Source organism: Prosopis cineraria, unplaced genomic scaffold, assembly GCF_029017545.1.
Source record: "Prosopis cineraria cultivar Desert tree isolate PC_DT_omini unplaced genomic scaffold, ASM2901754v1 PC13, whole genome shotgun sequence".
Lineage (NCBI taxonomy): Eukaryota > Viridiplantae > Streptophyta > Magnoliopsida > Fabales > Fabaceae > Prosopis > Prosopis cineraria.
In genome coordinates this window covers 34,810,528-34,827,142 of record NW_026555344.1, presented here as the reverse complement: position 1 = coordinate 34,827,142, position 16,615 = coordinate 34,810,528, and the positions used below count along the sequence as shown (strand labels likewise).

The window sequence follows — 16,615 nt, the reverse complement described above, 5'->3', positions numbered from 1 at the left end:
TGATAAGTAATAGATGCTTCCTTCATGAGGGAATATTAATTGCAATTCTAGAATGTGTGTGACATGAAACAACTATGTAAGAGCAACACGAATGACCAAGTGTCCAAGAATTACCAGCTTTGACGGACATTAAGGACCACTTACCATTGGACACATGACATGAAATTGGTTGCAATGACCATTTCAAATCTCAGGGGAAATGATCAGCCGGGGATTCATTCAGTCAGGTAAAATAAAGCAAGCTGAATAACTGTTACGATTCAGTTAGTGCCTTGAAAACTATCACCTCATGTACTTGTCAATCTTCATCATCAGAGCTGGCTTCATCACTGCTATAATCACTGCTATCACTCCCTCCAAGATCCAAATTCACAGGCTGCACCTGAATAACTTCAGGCGGCTTGTGTAGTGGAACATGTGGGCGTACTTGTTGTTCATTGAACACTGGTACATTAAGGGAGTCCATTGGTGGCAATGGCACAGGATCCCCGGGTTTCCATCCGGGAGGGGGCTTAATTGGCAAATCAACAGGCAATTCCACAGGCATTCCAGGCTTCCAACCAGTTGGAATGGTAAAATTTGGAGGAAGCAATCCCTGAATTGCAGTCAAATTGGCAAGTGGATTCGTTTGCACTGGCTGAGGAGGTGGAGGCTCAATGAAAGGCTCAATCGTTTTCTCCTTAGTTTCAACCACTTTAGGCAATCCTATATCAAGATCAGCAAAATTATACAACTGAGATGCTCGCATTTGCTCCTCTTGAGGTGCAGGGGGAAGTGCACCTCGAAGAGGAGCTTGCCCAGCTCCAAATTCTGGTGACGCAAAAGTTGTGTAACTTATCTTATGGGCATATGATAGTATATCAGATAGCTTTAACTGAGTTGAGACCGTTGTTGAGTTCAAAGAATCATCCTCATTGCTCTCTCCTGATTTCAATCTCTTTGGCCGGCGATAATCAGAATAATCATCAACGAGAATGTCAAGAACCCGCTCAGCATCTTTGAGTTTATTGGCAAATGCAAGCATCCCTGCATCTTTGGCTTTAATTTCTCGAGCAACCTTCTGCTTAGCATCTTGTAGATCAAGAATTTCTTGGAGCTCTGCAACAGCTTCAAAGATTTGGGTTTGAAGAGATGTGAAAAGTGAAAGAATTTCCTTGGTGGAGGAAGGAGAAGACTCCACAGAGGTAGAAGACGCTGGTTGGGTTTGTGAAGAAAGGAAATTGGGGAGGGATCCACGGAAGGTGAGCCAAAGGGATCTATTGGGAGATACTTCAAAGAGCTTAGAAGCCAAAGAAGCCATTTGGAGAAGAAGAGCCTGAGCTCTAGGGAGAGGAGGGAGCAGAGAGAGGAGTGCAGGGGATGGAGCATTGGAAGTGGGCTGCTGGTGGGGTTGATGGTGAAGGGATTGGGATGGAGGAAGCTTGGGAGGTGTGGGGTTTTGGATGGAGGGTGAATTAGGGTTTGTAAGGCCTAGTCGCGCAGGGGATTGCACAATTTGGTGTTGAAGCATCTTAAATCAATGTATCTACAAAACAGGAAATTTGGGTCAAGCTTTTTAGCAGCTTCCATTTAACCTAAAAGTTTAAAACTACTCACTAAAGTAATTACATCCACAAAGCAACCACAAACAGCTTACCAACTTTGGCACAAAGTGACACATTTAAGAAGACAAGAATAACGTGTCTAATCAAAAGAACACAAATCCAAGAGTAAAAGAGAGAGAGGGGTAAGCAACCACAAACAAGTGAGGGCAATAGCGACAGGCAGAACAGACTACAAAGTGACTTCAAAACATCATTATAATGAAACATGCCAGGAAAATAAATAAATGAAAATTGTGAGGACAAGACTAATTAATAAGGTAGAACTGGCAACTAAACCTTTTTTTTTTTTTTTGTGTCAACAGCAACACTGAAGAAACAATTTCCCAGACATTTATTCATACATGAGAGAATAAAAAAGCTACATTGAGCAAAGGGAAAATATATAAAGGAATAGCAGACAGGGCATATATAGCAAAGGAGAATATGAGAGGTTAAAAATATAATGACAAGCACAATCTTATGCAAGGAGAAAAAAACAAAAGGAATTCATATTTGATGCGTCTAAATACACAAGTTTGAAAATGAAAGTCATCACATTTGAATGAAGGTGAATTCTATTACAGGCAATTGCCAATTCTAGTACCACTACACAAGCTAAATGCTTTATACATACAAAGGATGGTGCTGCCAGAACTTTGTAGAGTTGACTGATTATCAGTTACTCAACCAAAGAGCAATGTCCCATGCATTAGTGCATAGAAATTGACCAAACCCCTAGGATTAACCAATATAAAAATAAAATAATGAACATAAAAAAGAATGCAGGATAACAAGCATCAGGAAGCATACAATTACAGCTAAATTGCTCTGTTACAAGTCCCAAAAAAAGTTCTTAGCTTATAGAGAGAGAGAGGGCCAGGGGAGCACGAGAGGGAGAGGGAGAGCTTAGCACTTGCCGCTTTTTTTTTTTTTTTAAAGGGGTCTCCAGTTCAATAAAAACATGAGGCCAAAGTCAAACTTAAAGGAGTGATCAGGCACTAATAGTAGCAGTTGCAATCATAGGCGAACCAATACCACACCACTGAAATCTCTGAAATATGCATAGTTGATATAATACCCTTTTAAATTTTGCTCCAGATACTTTGACACAACTCAAGCCAAGTCATTTACAAGATCATATATCACAAATAGCTAGAGAATTTTCCCGAATTGATGATAATATAAAAAGATTAATGAACAGAATGCCAATACACAACAAATCCAACATTGCAAAACATCAAAATCCAAGTAGAAAGTAGCTCGATCCTCCTAAGCTATTGGAGAGGGTCTTCAGCCCACATACACCTCCCTATATAGAGAATAGAAGTCTTTAATAGAGCTACAAGGGAGCGTGTGGTCAAGGGGAAGTGGATGGCTAGGGCAGCCCGGGAATTGAACAGAAACAGAGAATCCTTACTCTATAAAGTAAACAACCCATACCTTACAGGTTTAAAGAAACTACTTGCTTACTATCCCTGACCTTCGACCTTATCTGTGGCAATCAACGAGTGAAGCCGATTAAAGATAGCCAATTACACACCATCCAAGCAAAAACTAGTACAACAAAAACAAGAACATGTAAGTATTCCCAAATTAAAAAACGTCAATATTCAAAAGATTACACTAAACAACCAGATTCAAAGCCAAATTAAAATGAAAAATTTAAAACATAGCAAGAACAGCCACGCGGGGAGCAGATGACGTGGGGAACATATTCAAATCTAGATTCAAAGCCAGATTGAACAAATCAATCTCACCGGATTTTGATAGCAGAAAAAGCCCAAGGCTTCGAACCTTCTTCACTGCTTGCCCGAGAACAACCACGCAGGGCTAACGACAGTGGATGGCATCCAACAAAGCGTGGAAGGCTTGTTCGTCGACGAAGAGAAATGGATCCGCTACTCTTCAGGAGAATGTATTTTGGCGATCTCACGAGAATGTATTTTTATATAATTATTCGTTTTTTTATGCTCAACTCTTCTGGCTCAAATAATATTGAAAAAATTCTTCCTATTTTGTCTAATTCTCAATTTTTTATATTTTTTTCATATCTATATTTTTTAAAATAATAAAAAATAATTCAAACCTTTGACTATAGGGAAAATTGGCCATCAGACTTCTCCGAAAAATTAATTGCTAAAAAGGGATCCGAGAGTTTTAGAAAACAAGGTCTTTTTGTGTAAATAATGTAATGACATTAAAAGATCAAAATACCCTTGAAAAATCAAATTTGAAAATGAAAAAGAATGCTTGACCAAAGAAACTTCACAGGCAGTGGAACGAACAAACAAAGAAGATGAAGAATTGGTAGCAACTGGCAGCTTGTTAGCTTCTCAAAGACTTGAGGAGTAATCAAGGCAACAACAGTACCCAAGCAACACCAATTGTCGCATTTGGAAAAATGCGACGTGAACGTCGCACGAACAAAAGTTCCGACCTTTGCGGCGGGAACCAGATAAAATGGGAGTCGTCACCAAAATTTTGGAGAAAATCTTGGAAAATCAATTAAAGGAGGATAAGAATAATCTGTAAAAATAAAGAACAGGTTCGAGAATTGATTGAGTATAGAAAATGTGTTAAGCACCCTATAATACCCGTTCGTGAGAATGGTTACCTAGAGTCTGTTGTGCTATATTAAAATAGTTTTAAAATTATTTTAATTATCCCTTTTATATTTATGTGTTTGATATAAAAATGATAAGAATTAAGTGAGAAATATTTATTTATTTACAAGGAAGGACTTGACTCAGAATCAGACTCTGAGACCTACATACCTTATGATGGGGATCAAAGTCCACGTAGTTCAAACTTGAAAATTGTTGGTGAAAATATTTTTTTGAAGAGAAATTAATTAGAAATAATTCACCATTTTACAAATAAAATAATTTCTAAAATTTTAATATGTGTGTTTTAAATTTCAAAAAGTAATTTAATCTTAATTATTTTTTCAATTTTTAAATTTTTGGAATAAGGAAAGAAAAGAGTTTAAGATTATTATTATTTTCATTTTTTATAATTTAAAATTTAACTGCTATACCTGCAGAGCCTTATTGGCTCGTACGACAATGCAATCGTTTTAAATATTTGCAGAGGTTTCAAAATCTCACACGATAAAAGAGTTTAATAATTTAATTTATTTATATTTTTGAGTGTTAGTAATGATTTGTTTAAGCATGTATATATATTTTTTTAAAGAGTCTTAATCATTATACTTGTAAAGACTTATTAGCTTATACGATAATATGATTATCCTAAATATCTGCGGAGATTTTAAAATTTCACACGATAAAGAAAATAAATTTATTTAAATATATCTTTAATTTAATTAATTTAATATATAATTTATATATATATATATATTAAAAAAATTAATCGTTATATCTGCAAAGTCTTATTGACTTATACGATAAGACAATTATCTTAAAAGTCTACGAAGATTCAAAAATCTCACATGACTAAAAAATATAATCAGTAAATGTGATTACAACTTAAATTCATTAATTTAATTAATTAATTTTTCTAAATTGTGTATTATATGATTATTTATAAAAATCACTTATTTACTATAGAGATTGAGAATCACTATATCTGCAAGGACTTATTATCCCACACAATAATGTGATTAATTTAAGTTTCTATGAAAATTCTTAAAATCTCACATGAAACTTAAATAAATTATTTAGATTATAAAAAGATAGTTAATTTTAATGGTGGATTATTGAGACCCTTGTTTACTATATATAAATTGAATCTTTATACCTATAAAATCTTATTGATTACACAATAGATGATCATTTTAAATGTCTGTGAAAACTCTTAAAATTTCACATGACCCATAAATAAAATATGAATATATCTTCACTCCTTGTTTTCTATTTTTTTTCATTTTTTATTTCAATCCCTTGTAAAGAAATTGCTAAGTCATACACATCGTGATTATACCAAATTTGTATATATAAATCCAGGGAAAGTAAAAATCATGCAAGGCATCACGTTGCAACTTATTCTCATAAGCACCTTCCATATATCAAAACAACCAACACTAAATGAAAAAATTAACAAATTTTCCAAATTAATGAGCAGGCATAGTGATAAGCTTCCAAATGCTAAAAACCTTGAAATTTGATTCTTTAGTTAATAAGGAACACAAGATCATAGCTAATCTCATAGATAACTTGATAGTGATCCATTAGAACTTGGAAAAGAAAATAAGATACTAGTAAGATAAAATGACATGGCTCAAACCCATAACTTTTATCCAAACCTTTAAAACTAGAGAGAGTATGTTCTTATATTTTCCTGATATCCTAATTTAAATATATCTCCCAAATCCGCATCATCAAGAACAATCAGAATTTCTTTTTGAGTAAAGAGAAAGAAAGAAAAATAAGACTCCTCCAAAAATTCATCTTTCCAATTTAATTCCTTTACACATATATGATTAAGTAAAGTAAAATAAATAACCCTGTAGCAAAGGTTTTCATGCTAGAAATCAGAGCAGAAATCATCTTGCGCCTAAGTTCTCATCTATTCACTCTAACAAAATATACATGCATAGGATTTATCAAAGAGCTAACAAGATATTGAATCCTTTTTGAAACAAACATCAATCTCTCATGGTTCCTAACACTAATCAAGGCATCAAAATTGAATAGAAAACATTCCAAATTCAAAAACAAATAGATTAGAGAACCTGCGTAGCACGTCCTCTCCCCCTTAATATCCTGAATCTATCTCACCGTTTTTGACCAAGAATCTTCATTTTTTCAGCATCCTCCTCCTTGATCTCTGCCTCAGTTCCTTTCCTCTCCCAATCTCTTTTTTTTTAAGAAAAAACTTGCATGTCTTGATCTCTTCCTCCTCCTCTCCTAGTCTCTTTTTTTCCAAAAAAAATACTCGTCTCTCAGTTTTTCCGGTCGTCCCCTCCTCTCTGTTTTTCTTCTTTTCCAGAAAGAAAGGCTCGAGAAAGAAAAGCTCGTCTCTCTCTCTCTCTCCTCTTCCTCTCCCAGTCTCTGTTTTTTTAGAAAAAACACTCGTCTCTCAGTCTCTCAGTCGCCCCCTCCTCTCCGCTTTTCTTCTTTCCCAAAAAGAAAAGCTCGAGAAAGAAAAGCTCATCTCCCCCTCTTCCTCCTCTTGAATGCAAGCATTATATAGAGTAGGAAGGAAGAATGATTTATCGATTTCTCCTTTGGTCTCAATGATCGTCCCTGTTCTCTAATCATGTGCATCTATTTCTTTCATCTTTTTCCCCTTCTTCCACTACGTCGTCGTGGATTGCTTCTTCTTCCTTTGCTGGTGCTTTCTCTGCCCGTTAAAAGCCTATATGTGTGCGCATCTCTGTTTCTCTCTTGATCTTTGTGCATGCTTTTGATCTTCTGAATGCTTTTCCCTTGCTCTTTAACTTTCTCTATTGCATGTTTCATATGTGCTCCTTCTGCTTTCTTTCTTTGTATTTGCTTCTCCTTGGTCTATTACTCTAGTTTTCCTTTTCTTTCTACGTCTCTTTCGTCTGCTCCTTCTACTTTCTTTCTGTGTGTTCTATGCATTTTCTTCTCCTGTGTATAACGTCTGACCAAGTGAACAGATTTTGGAACCGATGGGTTAAGATTTAACCCATCGGTATCTATTATTATTTTTTAAAAAAAACTATAATTCTTTTTTTGCTTTTTAGTCATGTTTATTAATTTAAAAAATTAGAGAAAAAAATATGACCTTGAATTAAGCAAGCATATCTTTTTTGGAAGACAATAAAATTTAAATGAAGAAATTCAAAAAGGTTGACTCTTAAAAGTTGGTTCCTAATATCTTTGGATGATTGAGATAATTTCTGAAGGATTTTTCAAAGATTTAAGTAAAAAAAATTGATTTTTTTAAATCATTATTATTATTTTATTTTATTTTATTTTTTTTTTTAAAAATATAATCCTAAAAAGGATTAGATTTCATTTTTTGTATTTTTATATATTTTTTGATTATTTTAATGAACTAAGAGAAATAAAATTCTAACCAACAAAAGATTATCTAAAATAAAACTAAACCCTATCAATTAAATTAAATTTTTTGTTTTGAAAATATAATCCTAAAAAGGATTAAATTTTATTTTTGTATTTTTATATATTTTTTAGTTATTTATTATTATTGTTATTAAACTTAGAAAATGTCCGGACAAAATAAAGTGTTCCACCAACGATAGCATTGGAGTTTGAATACCTTTTGGTCTAAGGTGCATTATTCGACACCCATATATATTTGAATATCTTAAACGATTGTCATGAGAAACTAATGTAAGAAGATTTAGTATTCTTCAGTTTGAACATAATTTATTCAAATATGCAAGTTGGTTATTATGAAAAATTGATGAAATAGAGGCTATGAAGCATTCGTAACCTATATACAAGGTATTTTGCAGTCGAATGCAATAAGTCTTCAACCATATGCAACCAATTTTCACATGTGTAGATAAAGAGTGTTGAGTTTTTTGTGATAACGATAGAATATATTCGAATAAATGGGTGCCCTTGGGCTCTAAATGCTTAATTTATTCAAATATACGTATGGGTTATCATGAAAAATTGATGACACCGAGGCCTTGAAACATTCTTAACTCATATGCAAGGTATCTGCAATTGAATGCAATAAGTCTTCATTTATATGCAATGAGATTTTATGTGTGCAAATTTCTTCAACATATGTAGGGAGTATTGAAGATGGTTGCATATAAAGAGAAGATCAGCTGTATCTCCTTGATGTCATTTGTACCCGAAACAAAAAGATATTTAAGGAAGATAGTTGCATATAACAAATGCTTACTTGCATATATGGAAAACTTTTGCACATGAGAAGAACCTACTGCATATATGGAAGACCTTATGCATATAGGTGGAAACATTCTTGTTTATTGAAAGATGGCTACATTCCATTGAAGATAACTGCAAATAAATGGAAGATTAGTTGCATATCCATGCATGATGCCATTTGCATTCATAACAAAAAGGACATTTAAGGAAGATAGTTACATATGATGAATATTTACTTGTATATATAGAAGATTTTTGCATATGAGGGAATCCTATTGTATATATGAAATGAAAGACATTCTACATATAGGTAGAAGCATACTTGTTTATTAGAAGATTATTGCATTACATTATAGATGGCTACAAATAAAGGGAAGACCAGTTGCATATCCGTAATCCCGATTGTACCCATAACAAAAGGGACGTTTAAGGAAGATAGTTGCATATGATGAATGATTATTTACATATATGAAAGACTTTTGCACACGAGGGAGCCTATTGCTATATGGAAGACCTTCTCCATATGGTGGAAACATTCTCATTTATTGGAAGATGGTTGTGCTCTATTGAAGATGGTTGTAACATCATCCCTGACATTACCAAATACATAGAACACCAAATGCAGAATGCCGTTATGATAACCAAGAATAATTAAATTCTTTAAAAATGGTTATCATAATACAAGGGTTATGAAAAAATTAAAGAAGTCAAGATCCTAAGAAAATCCTTTTGAAATGCCATTTAAACTCAAACTATAATTTAAAACCAATTACTCAAGATAACGAAAGCATAGAAACCTAGAATAGCTTTAAGAAAAGTAATTGGAACAATCTAAAAATTTCAAATTTTTGCTCCATGCGTCGCAACATAGGCCTTTCCTTGCAGCAGTGGAATGCACAAAGGGATTGTCAAAAGGAATAATGTATAACCCAATAATGTACAACACAATATCTACTATGTATAATATAAGGTTTATGTATTCTCAATTGAAAGTCCATGCAATTCTAGTTTACTAACAACAACAACTCAAAATTAGTTTTTGCACAACAAATATTTTAACATTTCTGATAGCAAATTTTCTTTATATTGGGTCATATTTTATTCAATTCACATGTTAAAGTCTAATATGAACAAGTCAACTATCATTATTGTACAACAATCAATTCACTTAAAAACTTTCACAACCAACTTAATGGTTTAGCAACATTTAACTTATAACAATAGTAAAATGACAACTGAAATTCCAACTAAAGATTTTCCAATCTAACCAAATATTTAGCTAAAATCCAACTATTTTGGATAATCTTCTCATCAATTTATGCAGAGCTAAAAAGCCAACAAGCCCGTTCCATCACTCTTTGCTTGTGATTCAATGAAGAAAACATAGCCAAGTAAGAAGCAATCAACAGTAATAAATACTGAAAGCCAACAAAACATTATGTCACTATTTGCTTGTGCTTTAATTGTCAACTCTTTCCTATTTCAACATAAAAATGGTAGATAGCATCTTTAGTCAAAGCTCAACAGACAAATTTTCAACCAAAGCACTGCTTAGGATGGAGGAATTTTAAAATCTATATACCTCAAAACCATTAGAGTTGAGAAACCTTAGCATCCTTTAGTTGAATAGCCTTCTCGCATTTGTCATTAATCCCACCACTCTATGTTTGTTCATTTCCATTTCTTTTCATAGAGGGTAAAATTGTATTTTTAGTGTGAAGAAAAATTGCAATAAATGCCCCAAGGTCTGTAGAGTAATATTAGGTTTTTTTCAAGCCCAAAATGTAATAATGTGTGTTTTTAGGGCCCTTAATGTCATTCTTCCTAAAAATTACTTATATCTTAAATTTATTTATTTATTTCTCATGAGTTTAATGTTAGGAAAATGACAAAAAAATTTATTTAAAATAGCTAATTGACAGATTGGTTCCAGTAAGTGATATAATTTCCCTCAGGTCCCTTGAGATCTTTTTGTCATTAGGAAATCAAATGAAATGACCAAAATACCCTTAAAGTAAATAAAAATCTTAATCCTCACTGAAAAAAATTCCTGCGTGTTTAGGCTCTAATTCATGTTGTTCATGTTCTCATCTTCTCTGCCTCATGGTATTGGTCCCTCTCCTTCTGCTTCTCTGTCTCCTTCTTGTTCTCGTTTTGGCGTTAATTTTTTTTAAGTTTCTGCACATGGGTTGTTTGTTTTGATTGGCTACTGCACGTGGGTATATATCAACATACAATCTTCCTCTATAAGGTCTACTGTACGTGAGTGTATTTCATCTCCTCCTTGAAATTTTCTCCTCCCATATGTGATAGTTAAAGTTGATACGGGTTATTATACGTAAATGATTAAGGTCTTCATTTTCTCTTCATGCTTGAAGCTAGAAAACATAGGTACTGATGCTTACTTAACATGGATAGATGATAGATGATAAATGATATATCATTTTGAGTTCTGTTGTAAATGCAAAAACCAAAAGTTTTAAATAACAAATACAAAGTTTTGAATATAAGAACAATAGTTGTTATTCAATAAAACATAACAAATATGTGATCATGATGTTTAAAAAATAGACATGTCGATAAATGACTATTTTACTATTTTAGGTTGGCATGAGAAATGGCTTCTTCTTCTATTTTTAGAAAGGAACTATTTTGTTATTTCCACATAGGGAGACATTTTGTAAAAATATTAAAGGTAAAATACAATATGATAGAGGGAATATGAGGGTGAAAATGATAAGAGAAGGGATGACACTTGAAGAATTCAAAATAATGATATCATCTTGTTTTGGCGTTGACACTAATTTTAGTGACATGAAATATACTGTGAGATATGATGAAATGACCCTTATAGACCTTGTTGATGATAGTAGAATTGTTACCCTATGTAAGCATAATGTTGGAAGCAATCATGTATATATAGGTTATAAAGGAAGTGGTTGTGGAGAAACAACAATTGAGGAAGCACCAATGTAAGTTACTATGTTTAATTCCTCTAAGAGAGTTGTCATTTGCAATAGCATAGTTGTTATTTTAGTAACTGAAGTTGTGATTGTCAATGCAAGTACAAATGAGACAAGAAGTTGCATGGATTATGAATGTAGGATGGAGCAATTCTTGTCACTTTCAGATCTAAACTCTCCTTCTCCTCTTATTAAAGATCATGATTTTGAACATATAGCCTTTAAAAGCGAGGTAGAATGTGTAAACTACCAAACTTGTGGAGAACTTCTAACATTACCATATAGAGTAGAAAATGCACCTACACTAATTTCAGAGCTTAATTCTTTTAGTGAAGGGATTTGTTGTCAGATGTAGGGTAGACCTTTTTCCATGCTGAAGCCTTTAAAAAAGCATTGTACAAATATAGCATTGCCCATAAGTTTTCATACAAATATAAGAACAACAGTACAAAAAAGATGAGAGTGATATGTGACATTGAAGGTTACCCTTGGAAGATTAAAGCATATGCAGTGGGAAAGGAAACTTCATTTCTACATGTGAAGACATTTAAAAATGAGCATATATATTATGCACAAGATAGTTTGATTGTTACCTACAGGGAAAATTCAAGTCTAACATCAAGTATTGTAATTGAGATTGTGAGGTCTCATGCAGACAAACGTCTTAATGACACTAGGAGAGAGTTGCAAATAGAATATGGTGTCAATATGACTTATCAACAAGCACACAGAGCTAAAGGGAAGGTGTTGGAAGAGATCCATGGTAGACCCAACTAATCTTCTATGTTAATTCCATGGATTTATGACTGGTTAATAGAAATAAACTCAAAAACAGTTGTTAAGTGGGCGGCAGCTGACAGTAGCAAGTTTGAGCATGTCTTTTTAACTTATGGTTGTTGTATAGAGAGGTTCATGCATAGTCCAAAACACATATTATATATAGATGGTAGTCATTTAAGTAGTCCTTATAAAGGGACTTTGTTATTAGTATCTGCTTATGACACTGATAATGAGTTAGTTTCGTTTGCTTATGCCATTGTGAAAGAGGAGACACTTTAAGATTAGACTTGGTTCTTGTACATGGTGAAAGAAATAATAGGCTCAATGCAACTCATAATAGTTTTAGACCGACACAATGCTATAATAGGTGCTATTCAAACTATCTTTAAAGGCGAGCAATATGCATTTTGTTACCATCACATTAAGAAGAATTTTAGTGTAAAATTTTTAAAAATTAACAGAGGAAAGAGAAGGACTAGTGGGTAAGGCAAGGATGATGCATTAAACTTGCTTAATGGCATCGCATATGCAAGGCTTAAGGATGACTTTAATAAAGCAATGGGAAACATGAGAAATTTCAATCCAGAATTGGCTCAATGGCTTGAAAATCATAGAGACATTAATAGGTGGTCTTTATTTGATTTTCCATATAGAAGATGGGACAATATAACCACAAATCTTACAAAGTCATTTAGTTTATAATGGTCACTAAGAGAAGGCATGGTGTTGCACAATTGAATCCATGAGCATAGAGAAAAGGTAGCATGTAAAATGCATACATCCAAAATGGCTCCTCTACTTGGAGAAATGGTATTGGTCTAAAAATTGAGGCAAAACTAAGAGACCACGTGGCTAGAGCTGAACAAATGTTTGCAGAGCATTATGGAGAAAATAGGGTTTATGTACATACTACATATAAGGACTTGCGTGTTGATCTTGGCTTACGTGAATGCAGCTGTGTAGCATGGCAAATGTCAGGGATTCCTTGTCCACACACTTACTCTGCCATCAAGCTAACACATAGTAATGTATCTACTTATGTGGAAAATTGTTACAAAATCACTGCACAAGAGAAGATATATTGTTCTAGCATGATTCATGTTGTTACAATAGACATGCCTCATCCAAATGATTACAACATTCCAAATATTAAGGGCCAAGTCTTCCTCCAACCTCCAAAGACCAATCGTCCTCTTGGGAGGCCATGAACTTCTAGGAAGGAGTCACAATTTCAAAACAAAAGATTTATCATTGTTCACTATGCCATCAACCAGGTCATACACGCAAGACTTGTAGGAATCCTAATCCAATCTAGGATATGATGTAGATATGACACCTTTTTGCATATATTTTGTGAATTCAGTTATCTTTTGTCTTATACAGTATGCAAAGATGACTATTGTTTTCTTGGATTGTGAATATGACAAAGTTGAAACTTCTTATATATAGAAGATTCAACCCTTCATATACTTTTTTGTCAAAAGGATTGTAGGGTATTTTAATACAAGTTGTGGATCATATAACTGATAATGAAACCTTAGAGTTGTTTATATCACTTTTTAAGGTTTTATTGTCATTTAAATTAATAAAATTGTTATTTGTTAAATTAGAGTGGTATTTCATTTTTTGCTAATTCAGTCAATTTATAGAGGGTGTTGATAAATTGAAATTCTTTATTGCATAGTTACGAATATGGGGACACAACTTGTTAAATTGGAACTAAAGTTGTAAATGGGTACTTGTGAATTTCCAACTCTGATGCTTGTCTGGACTTGCACACTAGAACTTGCGAATGGCTAATAAGTAGTTACGGATATAGGGACAAAACTTGTTAATAGTAGAACTAAAGTTGTGAACGGGGACTTGCAAATTTCCAACTCTGATACTTGTCTGGACTTGCACACCAAGATTTGCGAATGGGTAATAAATAGTTACAAATATAGGGACAAAACTTGTTAATAGTGGAACTAAAGTTGTGAACAGGGTTTTGGGAATTTCCAACTCTAATGCTTTTGGACTTGCACACCAGGACTTACGAATGGCTAATAAATAGTTATAGATATAGAGACAAAACTTATTAATATTGGAACTAAAGTTGTGAACGAGGACTTGCAAATTTCCAACTCTAATGCTTGTCTAGACTTACACACCAAGACTTGCAAATAGCTAACAAATAGTTGTGGATATAGGAACAAAACTTCTTAATATTAAAACCACAGTTATGAATGGGAAATTGCGAATTTTCAACTTTAATACTTGTCTGGACTTGCACACCAGGACTTGTGAATGATAATAAATAATTGCAAATATAGGGACTTAACTTGTTAATATAGGAATCAAAGTTGTGAATTGGGACTTGTGAATTTCCTACTCTGATGTTTGTCTGGACTTGCACACTAATACTTGCGAATGGCTAATAAATAGTTGTGAATATAGACACAAAACTTGTTAATAATGAAACTAAAGTTGTGAATAGGGTCTTGGAAATTTCCAACTACTAAAATTTCCTTGCTGATTTTTTCCTTAATTCTTTTATTAGTTTAGTTTACCTACACTTTATATTCAAAAAGAACTTTTAAAAAGTCAAAAAGGTAAAAATATCAAACGCACTTTTATATTAATGAACAAGCTTTTGATTAAAAACCAAGCACATTAATTTCTCACTTTTTAACGTCCCTTTTAGTTGATTAAAATGAGTCAACTAGCAAACTTACAAGAATTAATATGTTGAATAGATTAAACTTATCGTGAAATAATTTATTTTTTAATTTTAAAATTTTAAAAAGTTGTATCTTTATAATCACTTGATTATTTTAGTTATATAATTATGTTTTTTAAGCAAAGGTCAAAACTATAATTTATATATATATATATATATATATATAATTACAATTCATTCAACTATAATCTAACCATGATCAAATTGATCAACTATCAATCTGGGTAGACAATTATAAACTATGATCAAATCTGATCATATAGGATTAAAGGCAACAGCTCTAATTGCTGAGAGAACACAAAGCCTTGTAATCCTTTTTTCAGCCTAAAAACTAGCTAGACAAATAGCTCTAATTGGTGCCAAGCAGTTTTATTCCATGAGAAAATCGCCACCCGAGAATCAGAATCAAAATAAATGGGCAACATTTTTAAAATCATACAAACACATAACACAATATATATGATAGGGAATGGCTGTGTTAGGTGAGTGAAAGTTAAATATGACATTAACATCAATTTTATTGAATACCGTACAATTAGTAGTCCCTGTTTAAGAGGTCATTACACGTATAAACAAAAATTCAAACAGTGGCTACACCTTTATATACTAAGCAGTCATTGACAAATATTAACATCTCTCTTTATATACTATTGTAGCTACCCCCTTCTCTTTCTTGTCTTCTCTTCATCAAGTGATTTTAAGTCCACCTTAGTTTTTTTTGTTTTTTAGATGATTAATCAACCACCACAAAAGCTCAGTCCTGAAGTAAGTAACTTCTTCTTACACCGAAGAAAGAATAACACACAAGTAGAAAGAATAATCACAAATAAAGAACAGCCCTAAAATAGAAATAACAACATCAAAGAAAATGCAAGCAACACTGTGGGATCTCATATCTTTAACCAAATCATGACGAGAACTCCACAATCTTTCTTACAAACATATAGCATATAAACAATAATCACAATTGGTCAAAGGAAACAAAGGCACTATATAAAGAAGATAAGCTGTAATAATAGGTAGAGAACACATAGATTATTTATTTGGGTACCAGAGGCCAAATAACATCGGCTATTGGTTTCTTTCCGATCAAGTCTGGGTTTACCAACTCAATGATGTCAAAGAACCTATTTTGCTGCAAAGGAAACAAATTCATATTATCAAAACAATATGCACACATGACACAACATCAAAGTTGACTAAGACACTATACACATGCATTCGCTAATAATCTTTTTATATTTAAAGCTCCATCCTTTTTTTTCTTTTCTTTCTCCATGGTTCAAGACCACTATCCCTCTTTAATGAGTCGAGGACATAGAAGTTTAATGTCTTCAGCTCTAGCATGAAACACATCCAATGATGGTTCACAAGAGTTAGATCGAGGATGAGATTACATTCAGCTATATTGTATCCTACATATTTAGACAGGATATCCATCTTGTTCTTTGCTGCCTTCCAAATGAGGGGATTTGATGTCATTTTGAACTATAAACAAGAACACATTATGTTACAAATTACAAAAAACAAAACATAGCAAACGGGACATTTTAAATTTAATTTCACTGGAAGCTAACCATGAAGTTAACATCAAATATATGATGATGGGCTGGACCTGAATCCTTGATATCACCCATTAATGCATAGCACAACATAGTCATGAACTACAACCATCAAGGAGTTCATGTAATTTTACATTACTATGTGTAAATTATAAAAAACAAATTTAAACATAGTCTCACCCTGTTGCTAATCCACTGCATTCCTCCCAAA

At 33.0% G+C, this 16,615-nt stretch overlaps 1 protein-coding gene across 4 annotated transcripts; it reads right to left on the bottom strand.

The window, feature by feature from the left end:
* On the bottom strand, nucleotides 1–3,518 carry LOC129291395 (mediator of RNA polymerase II transcription subunit 4). Of its 4 annotated transcripts, none has more exons than XM_054928706.1 (3): nucleotides 3,341–3,518; nucleotides 3,024–3,137; nucleotides 1–1,525 (listed from the first exon to the last, which is right to left on the bottom strand). In XM_054928706.1, the coding sequence occupies exon 3, from the start codon at nucleotides 1,508–1,510 to the stop codon at nucleotides 299–301; it is 1,212 nt and encodes a 403-aa protein (XP_054784681.1). In that variant the 5' UTR covers nucleotides 1,511–1,525; nucleotides 3,024–3,137; nucleotides 3,341–3,518; the 3' UTR covers nucleotides 1–298. The 4 variants fall into 4 exon arrangements, with proteins under 4 accessions (XP_054784681.1, XP_054784682.1, XP_054784683.1 ...); XM_054928707.1 differs by having other exon boundaries at nucleotides 3,064–3,137; XM_054928708.1 differs by having other exon boundaries at nucleotides 3,024–3,075.
* Nucleotides 3,519–16,615: the final 13,097 nt, after the last annotated feature.